The 10,158-nt window shown below is 40.4% G+C and overlaps 1 protein-coding gene across 1 annotated transcript in view; it reads left to right on the forward strand.

Annotated features, from left to right (window-relative positions):
- Positions 1–10,158, forward strand: part of LOC128685951 (BDNF/NT-3 growth factors receptor) — a 147,181-nt gene that overhangs the window by 65,072 nt on the left and 71,951 nt on the right. Inside the window, exons 10-11 of the mRNA XM_070083116.1 lie at positions 7,830–7,953; positions 10,147–10,158. The exon at positions 10,147–10,158 is cut by the window's right edge and continues 102 nt beyond it. Of these exons, the coding sequence (XP_069939217.1) occupies positions 7,830–7,953; positions 10,147–10,158 (136 nt within the window). The remainder of the gene's footprint in view (positions 1–7,829; positions 7,954–10,146) is intronic.

Raw genomic sequence — 10,158 nt, forward strand, 5'->3', positions numbered from 1 at the left:
CCCTACACATTTTAGGTATACTAAACAGTATGTGACTACCCACAGTAGACTAACATTAGAGTACCTAGTTATTACTAGATGCTGGGAGGAGTTCACATACCTAATTATTACTAGATGTGGGGTGGAGTTCACATACCTAGTTATTACTAGATGCTGGGAGGAGTTCAAGTACCTAGTTATTACTAGATGCTGGGAGGAGTTCAAGTAACTAGTTATTACTAGATGCTGGGAGGAGTTCAAGTAACTAGTTATTACTAGATGCTGGGAGGATACACAAATAACCCGCACATAAAAGAGAGAAGCTTACGACGACGTTTCGGTCCGACGGGGACCATTTACAAAGTCACACGGTCCAAGTCGGACCGAAACGTCGTCGTAAGCTTCTCTCTTTTATGTGCGGGTTATTTGTGTATCGTTCCAGTCACGGTATTGTGTCTTTTTGTTATTTATGCTGGGAGGAGTTCAAGTAACTAGTTATTACTAGATATTGGGAAGAGTTCAAGTACCTAGTTGTTACTAGATGCTGGGAGGAGTTCAAGTAACTAGTTATTACTAGATGCTGGGAGGAGTTCAAGTACCTAGTTGTTACTAGATGCTGGGAGGAGTTCAAGTAACTAGTTATTACTAGATGCTGGGAGGAGTTCAAGTACCTAGTTGTTACTAGATGCTGGGAGGAGTTCAAGTAACTAGTTATTACTAGATGCTGGGAGGAGTTCAAGTACCTAGTTGTTACTAGATGCTGGGAGGAGTTCAAGTAACTAGTTATTACTAGATGCTGGGAGGAGTTCAAGTACCTAGTTGTTACTAGATGCTGGGAGGAGTTCAAGTAACTAGTTATTACTAGATGCTGGGAGGAGTTCAAGTACCTAGTTGTTACTAGATGCTGGGAGGAGTTCAAGTAACTAGTTATTACTAGATGCTGGGAGGAGTTCAAGTACCTAGTTGTTACTAGATGCTGGGAGGAGTTCAAGTAACTAGTTGTTACTAGATGCTGGGAGGAGTTCAAGTAACTAGTTATTACTAGATGCTGGGAGGAGTTCAAGTAACTAGTTATTACTAGATGCTGGGAGGAGTTCAAGTACCTAGTTGTTACTAGATGCTGGGAGGAGTTCAAGTAACTAGTTATTACTAGATCTTGGGAAGAGTTCAGGTACCTAGTTATTACTAGATGCTGGGAGGAGTTCAAGTAACTAGTTATTACTAGATGCTGGGAGGAGTTCAAGTAACTAGTTATTACTAGATGCTGGGAGGAGTTCAAGTAACTAGTTATTACTAGATGCTGGGAGGAGTTCAAGTAACTAGTTATTACTAGATGCTGGGAGGAGTTCAAGTAACTAGTTATTACTAGATGCTGGGAGGAGTTCAAGTAACTAGTTATTACTAGATGCTGGGAGGAGTTCAAGTAACTAGTTATTACTAGATGCTGGGAGGAGTTCAAGTAACTAGTTATTACTAGATGCTGGGAGGAGTTCAAGTAACTAGTTATTACTAGATGCTGGGAGGAGTTCAAGTAACTAGTTATTACTAGATGCTGGGAGGAGTTCAAGTAACTAGTTATTACTAGATGCTGGGAGGAGTTCAAGTAACTAGTTATTACTAGATGCTGGGAGGAGTTCAAGTAACTAGTTATTACTAGATGCTGGGAGGAGTTCAAGTAACTAGTTATTACTAGATGCTGGGAGGAGTTCAAGTAACTAGTTATTACTAGATGCTGGGAGGAGTTCAAGTAACTAGTTATTACTAGATGCTGGGAGGAGTTCAAGTAACTAGTTATTACTAGATGCTGGGAGGAGTTCAAGTAACTAGTTATTACTAGATGCTGGGAGGAGTTCAAGTAACTAGTTATTACTAGATGCTGGGAGGAGTTCAAGTAACTAGTTATTACTAGATGCTGGGAGGAGTTCAAGTAACTAGTTATTACTAGATGCTGGGAGGAGTTCAAGTAACTAGTTATTACTAGATGCTGGGAGGAGTTCAAGTAACTAGTTATTACTAGATGCTGGGAGGAGTTCAAGTAACTAGTTATTACTAGATGCTGGGAGGAGTTCAAGTAACTAGTTATTACTAGATGCTGGGAGGAGTTCAAGTAACTAGTTATTACTAGATGCTGGGAGGAGTTCAAGTAACTAGTTGTTACTAGATGCTGGGAGGAGTTCAAGTAACTAGTTATTACTAGATGCTGGGAGGAGGTCAAGAAACTAGTTATTACTAGATGCTGGGAGGAGTTCAAGTAACTAGTTATTACTAGATGCTGGGAGGAGTTCAAGTAACTAGTTATTACTAGATGCTGGGAGGAGTTCAAGTAACTAGTTATTACTAGATGCTGGGAGGAGTTCAAGTAACTAGTTATTACTAGATGCTGGGAGGAGTTCAAGTAACTAGTTATTACTAGATGCTGGGAGGAGTTCAAGTAACTAGTTATTACTAGATGCTGGGAGGAGTTCAAGTAACTAGTTATTACTAGATGCTGGGAGGAGTTCAAGTAACTAGTTATTACTAGATGTTGGGAAGAGTTCAGGTACCTAGTTATTACTAGATGCTGGGAGGAGTTCAAGTAACTAGTTATTACTAGATATTGGGAAGAGTTCAAGTACCTAGTTATTACTAGATGTTGGGAAGAGTTCAGGTACCTAGTTATTACTAGATGCTGGGAGGAGTTCAAGTAACTAGTTATTACTAGATATTGGGAAGAGTTCAGGTACCTAGTTATTACTAGATGCTGGGAGGAGTTCAAGTAACTAGTTATTACTAGATATTGGGAAGAGTTCAGGTACCTAGTTATTACTAGATGCTGGGAGGAGTTCAAGTAACTAGTTATTACTAGATATTGGGAAGAGTTCAGGTACCTAGTTATTACTAGATGTTGGGAGGAGTTCAAGTAACTAGTTATTACTAGATATTGGGAAGAGTTCAGGTACCTAGTTATTACTAGATGCTGGGAGGAGTTCAAGTAACTAGTTATTACTAGATGCTGGGAGGAGTTCAAGTAACTAGTTATTACTAGATGCTGGGAGGAGTTCAAGTAACTAGTTATTACTAGATGCTGGGAGGAGTTCAAGAAACTAGTTATTACTAGATGCTGGGAGGAGTTCAAGTAACTAGTTATTACTAGATGCTGGGAGGAGTTCAAGTAACTAGTTATTACTAGATGCTGGGAGGAGTTCAAGTAGCTAGTTATTACTAGATGCTGGGAGGAGTTCAAGTAACTAGTTATTACTAGATGCTGGGAGGAGTTCAAGTAACTAGTTATTACTAGATGCTGGGAGGAGTTCAAGTAACTAGTTATTACTAGATGCTGGGAGGAGTTCAAGTAACTAGTTATTACTAGATGCTGGGAGGAGCTCAAGTAACTAGTTATTACTAGATGCTGGGAGGAGTTCAAGTAACTAGTTATTACTAGATGCTGGGAGGAGTTCAAGTACCTAGTTGTTACTAGATGCTGGGAGGAGTTCAAGTAACTAGTTATTACTAGATGCTGGGAGGAGTTCAAGTAACTAGTTATTACTAGATGCTGGGAGGAGTTCAAGTAACTAGTTATTACTAGATGCTGGGAGGAGTTCAAGTAACTAGTTATTACTAGATGCTGGGAGGAGTTCAAGTAACTAGTTATTACTAGATGTTGGGAAGAGTTCAGGTACCTAGTTATTACTAGATGCTGGGAGGAGTTCAAGTAACTAGTTATTACTAGATGCTGGGAGGAGTTCAAGTACCTAGTTGTTACTAGATGCTGGGAGGAGTTCAAGTAACTAGTTATTACTAGATGCTGGGAGGAGTTCAAGTAACTAGTTATTACTAGATGCTGGGACGAGTTCAAGTAACTAGTTATTACTAGATGCTGGGAGGAGTTCAAGTAACTAGTTATTACTAGATGTTGGGAAGAGTTCAGGTACCTAGTTATTACTAGATGCTGGGAGGAGTTCAAGTAACTAGTTATTACTAGATGCTGGGAGGAGTTCAAGTACCTAGTTGTTACTAGATGCTGGGAGGAGTTCAAGTAACTAGTTATTACTAGATGCTGGGAGGAGTTCAAGTAACTAGTTATTACTAGATGCTGGGAGGAGTTCAAGTAACTAGTTATTACTAGATGCTGGGAGGAGTTCAAGTAACTAGTTATTACTAGATGCTGGGAGGAGTTCAAGTAACTAGTTATTACTAGATGCTGGGAGGAGTTCAAGTAACTAGTTATTACTAGATGCTGGGAGGAGTTCAAGTAACTAGTTATTACTAGATGCTGGGAGGAGTTCAAGTAACTAGTTATTACTAGATGCTGGGAGGAGTTCAAGTAACTAGTTATTACTAGATGCTGGGAGGAGTTCAAGTAACTAGTTATTACTAGATGCTGGGAGGAGTTCAAGTAACTAGTTATTACTAGATGCTGGGAGGAGTTCAAGTAACTAGTTATTACTAGATGCTGGGAGGAGTTCAAGTAACTAGTTATTACTAGATGCTGGGAGGAGTTCAAGAAACTAGTTATTACTAGATGCTGGGAGGAGTTCAAGTAACTAGTTATTACTAGATGCTGGGAGGAGTTCAAGTAACTAGTTATTACTAGATGCTGGGAGGAGTTCAAGTAACTAGTTATTACTAGATGCTGGGAGGAGTTCAAGTAACTAGTTATTACTAGATGCTGGGAGGAGTTCAAGTAACTAGTTATTACTAGATGCTGGGAGGAGTTCAAGTAACTAGTTATTACTAGATGCTGGGAGGAGTTCAAGTAACTAGTTATTACTAGATGCTGGGAGGAGTTCAAGTAACTAGTTATTACTAGATGTTGGGAAGAGTTCAGGTACCTAGTTATTACTAGATGCTGGGAGGAGTTCAAGTAACTAGTTATTACTAGATGCTGGGAGGAGTTCAAGTAACTAGTTATTACTAGATATTGGGAAGAGTTCAAGTACCTAGTTATTACTAGATGTTGGGAAGAGTTCAGGTACCTAGTTATTACTAGATGCTGGGAGGAGTTCAAGTAACTAGTTATTACTAGATGCTGGGAGGAGTTCAAGTAACTAGTTATTACTAGATGCTGGGAGGAGTTCAAGTAACTAGTTATTACTAGATGCTGGGAGGAGTTCAAGTAACTAGTTATTACTAGATGCTGGGAGGAGTTCAAGTAACTAGTTATTACTAGATGCTGGGAGGAGTTCAAGTAACTAGTTATTACTAGATGTTGGGAAGAGTTCAGGTACCTAGTTATTACTAGATGCTGGGAGGAGTTCAAGTAACTAGTTATTACTAGATGCTGGGAGGAGTTCAAGTAACTAGTTATTACTAGATATTGGGAAGAGTTCAGGTACCTAGTTATTACTAGATGCTGGGAGGAGTTCAAGTAACTAGTTATTACTAGATATTGGGAAGAGTTCAGGTACCTAGTTATTACTAGATGCTGGGAGGAGTTCAAGTAACTAGTTATTACTAGATATTGGGAAGAGTTCAGGTACCTAGTTATTACTAGATGTTGGGAGGAGTTCAAGTAACTAGTTATTACTAGATATTGGGAAGAGTTCAGGTACCTAGTTATTACTAGATGCTGGGAGGAGTTCAAGTAACTAGTTATTACTAGATGCTGGGAGGAGTTCAAGTAACTAGTTATTACTAGATGCTGGGAGGAGTTCAAGTAACTAGTTATTACTAGATGCTGGGAGGAGTTCAAGAAACTAGTTATTACTAGATGCTGGGAGGAGTTCAAGTAACTAGTTATTACTAGATGCTGGGAGGAGTTCAAGTAACTAGTTATTACTAGATGCTGGGAGGAGTTCAAGTAGCTAGTTATTACTAGATGCTGGGAGGAGTTCAAGTAACTAGTTATTACTAGATGCTGGGAGGAGTTCAAGTAACTAGTTATTACTAGATGCTGGGAGGAGTTCAAGTAACTAGTTATTACTAGATGCTGGGAGGAGTTCAAGTAACTAGTTATTACTAGATGCTGGGAGGAGCTCAAGTAACTAGTTATTACTAGATGCTGGGAGGAGTTCAAGTAACTAGTTATTACTAGATGCTGGGAGGAGTTCAAGTACCTAGTTGTTACTAGATGCTGGGAGGAGTTCAAGTAACTAGTTATTACTAGATGCTGGGAGGAGTTCAAGTAACTAGTTATTACTAGATGCTGGGAGGAGTTCAAGTAACTAGTTATTACTAGATATTGGGAGGAGTTCAGGTACCTAGTTATTACTAGATGCTGGGAGGAGTTCAAGTAACTAGTTATTACTAGATATTGGGAAGAGTTCAGGTACCTAGTTATTACTAGATGCTGGGAGGAGTTCAAGTAACTAGTTATTACTAGATGCTGGGAAGAGTTCAAGTACCTAGTTGTTACTAGATGCTGGGAGGAGTTCAAGTAACTAGTTATTACTAGATATGGGAGGGTTCAAGAGTTATTACTAGATGCTAGTTCAAGTAACTAGTTATTACTAGATGCTGGGAGGAGTTCAAGTAACTAGTTATTACTAGATATTGGGAAGAGTTCAGGTACCTAGTTATTACTAGATGCTGGGAGGAGTTCAAGTAACTAGTTATTACTAGATGCTGGGAGGAGTTCAAGTAACTAGTTATTACTAGATATTGGGAAGAGTTCAAGTACCTAGTTATTACTAGATGTTGGGAAGAGTTCAGGTACCTAGTTATTACTAGATGCTGGGAGGAGTTCAAGTAACTAGTTATTACTAGATATTGGGAAGAGTTCAGGTACCTAGTTATTACTAGATGCTGGGAGGAGTTCAAGTAACTAGTTATTACTAGATATTGGGAAGAGTTCAGGTACCTAGTTATTACTAGATGCTGGGAGGAGTTCAAGTAACTAGTTATTACTAGATATTGGGAAGAGTTCAGGTACCTAGTTATTACTAGATGTTGAGAGGAGTTCAAGTAACTAGTTATTACTAGATATTGGGAAGAGTTCAGGTACCTAGTTATTACTAGATGCTGGGAGGAGTTCAAGTAACTAGTTATTACTAGATATTGGGAAGAGTTCAGGTACCTAGTTATTACTAGATGCTGGGAGGAGTTCAAGTAACTAGTTATTACTAGATGCTGGGAGGAGTTCAAGTACCTAGTTGTTACTAGATATTGGGAAGAGTTCAAGTACCTAGTTATTACTAGATGTTGGGAGGAGTTCAAGTACCTAGTTGTTACTAGATAATGGGAAGAGTTCAAGTACCTAGTTATTACCAGATGTTGGGAGGAGTTCAAGTACCTAGTTATTACTAGATAATGGGAGAAGTTCAAGTACCTAGTTATTATTAGATGTTGGGGGATCCTTGCCCTTACATCTCTTGAAAAGTGGTATAGTGATACCGACAAGATGTAGAAAAAGACACCTGTGTACAGTTGAGGACAGATGCCCAGATGAGCTGGGAAGCGCATCTGGGCATCGAATGAATTAAAAATAAAAACATCTGTTAGGTAGCTAACAGATGCTCTTGTTTTTAATTCACTCGACTCTCTCATATTAAAGTATTTACACTAGTTACTTTTAATGTACTGAAAGTAACTACAGTGTAAATACCTGTTCTCTCTTGAGAGTGCATTTAAACTTACTTCTGTTAATGAGTTAAGACCATTTACCTCTGATAGAGTTAATCCACCCACTTTTGATAATGAGTTCAACCCAGCCACTTTTCACAATGAGTGGTTACGGGTGTGGGTATTATATACTGACTCGACTTGTCATTGTTGCAACTGGAAACCTCTTAACACTGGTAAAGGTTTCTCGATCTACGGATCAAATCCATTTGCCATTCATTTCTCAAAGGCTTTAGGACCCACTATGGCTTTAGAGCTTCTCAGTACAATTGGTATTAATATATATGAACATCTCTGTGTTCCTCCTACAGGAGCCACAACGAGGACGTGGCCCTCTTGTCCGGGGAAGAGGCAGCTACGGAGCCACTCTCTGTAATGGACTGTCTGCAGATAGCTCTTCAGGTCGCTGCTGGGATGAAGTACCTGGCCTCACAGGTAAAGTGTGGGTGTGTGTGTGTGTGTGTGTGTGTTTGTTCTCACCTAGTTGTGGTTGAAGGGGTCACTCTTACTGCTTTATCATACCTCTTCTTAAAACTATGTATGGATCCTGCCTCCACTACATCACTTCCCAGATTATTCCACTTCCTGACAACTCTGTGACTGAAGAAATACTTCCTAACATCCCTGTGATTCATCTGAGTCTTCAATTTCCAACTGTGACCCCATGTTGCTGTGTTCCATCTCTGGAACATCCTGTCTCTGTCCACCTGGTCGATTCCTCTCAGCATTTTATGTGTCGTTATCATATCCCCCCTATCTCTCCTGTCCTCCAGCGCCATCAGGTCTATTTCCCTTAATCTCTCGTCGTAGGACATGCCCCTTTGCTCCGGGACTAGTCTTGTTGCAAACTTTTGCACTTTCTCTAGTTCCCTTACGTGCTTGGTTAGGTGTGGATTCCAAACTGGTACTGCATTCTCCAATATAGGCCTAGCGTACACGGTGTACAGTTTCCTGAACGATTCCTTATTGAGATATCGGAATGCTGTTCTTAGGTTTGCTAGGCGCCCGTATGCTGCAGCAGTTATTTGGTTGATGTGCGCTTCAGGAGATGTGCCTGGTGTTATACTCACCCCAATATCCTTTCCTTGAGTGAGGTTTGTAGTCTCTGCCCCCCCCCCTAGACTATACTTCGTCTGCGGTCTTCTTTGCCCTTCCCTAAGCTTCATGACTGCACTTTGTGGGGTTGAACTTCAGGAGCCAGTTGCTGGACCAGGCCTGCAGCCTGTCCAGATCTCTTTGTAGTTCTGCCTGGGCCTCGTCCAATTGAATTCTTCTCATCAACTTCACATCATTTGCTAACAAGGACACTTCTGAGTATGTTCCTTCCGTTATGTCGTTCACAAATACGAGAAACAGCACCGGTCCTAGGACTGACCCCTTTGGAACCCCGCTCGTCACAGGCTTCCATTTTGACACTCGCCACGTAACATGACTCGCTGTTGTCTTCCTGACAGGTATTCCCTTATCCACTGTAGTGCCTTCCCTGTTATCCCTGCCTGGTCCTCCAGCTTTTGCACTAATGTGTGTGAAACTGTGCCGAACGCCTTCTTACAGTGTGTGTGTGTGTGTATGTGTGTGTATTTACATATGTTTGTGCATGTTTACTTATCTATTTGTAATTAGAGGGGTCGTGTCTGTACTGCAGTTCCCCTGCTATGCGTCATGGGAGGGGCTGGCTGTCTGCTAGTAACCAACTGTTGACCAGCCAGACAAACAGTTACTACCCACGCCCTCCAATATCCCCTTCAATGGCCTCGAGAAGGTGCAAGACAGGCTCTCTTACGCCAGCATATTGGCCGCTTCTCCTTGCTGTTAATTGCCTCATGTTTGACCATAGACTGACTGACCCTTTGGGCATAGCGTAGCATAACACGAAGAGAAAGGAAAGGCCTAGTGAGGGTGAGCTGGGAAAATGGATATTACTGAAAAATTATTTAGGGAGAGGAATGTTTTGAAGAACAGGAGAAAATTCTAGAGCTTGACCTGAGTAAGTTATTATAGTCTACTAGTTAAACGAGATGACGGAGGCAGGCTGCGCTGGTCAACAAGGACGAGAAACAAAAGAAAAAATGCACAGTATTAACTATAATTAATCTGGGGCTAAAAATGACAGATCTCGGTCAAAACAGCCCCAAGTCTCCTAACTCCGTGACACAAGAAGCTATTACTCAGATACCAGGAACTGCTGACGGAGCGCCACCTGTTAAGAAATCTTGTTGATGCCTCCAGCATTGAAACACAGACTTGTTCTTGCTTATAAAAACATAATAAATTAGGAATGCAAGAGTTCTGCAGTAAGCCTACCGAGAGCATTTATATAAATATACTAAAGAAGATCTTAACGAGAGAAACATAGCTTAAATAAAATATTCAGAACGTCGCATGAGTCCATTTAACTATGAAGGTATACCTACTGATTCATGCCAACCATTATTACACATGTATTTGTCTAAATTATATCCAAAGCTATCCAAGGTATTAATTAGCTTTAATGACGATACCTGGCATCTTGTTCTATTTATGTTTACGACTAACATGGCTAACATTTCTCAGATAATCTGTAAACTGCAAAATCTTGTATATCTTCCGTGCCTCTGTTAAGTTTAATCTTTCTTATTCCATTTGTAGCACTACGTGCAT

Source organism: Cherax quadricarinatus, chromosome 9 (assembly GCF_038502225.1).
Source record: "Cherax quadricarinatus isolate ZL_2023a chromosome 9, ASM3850222v1, whole genome shotgun sequence".
Classification (NCBI taxonomy): domain Eukaryota; kingdom Metazoa; phylum Arthropoda; class Malacostraca; order Decapoda; family Parastacidae; genus Cherax; species Cherax quadricarinatus.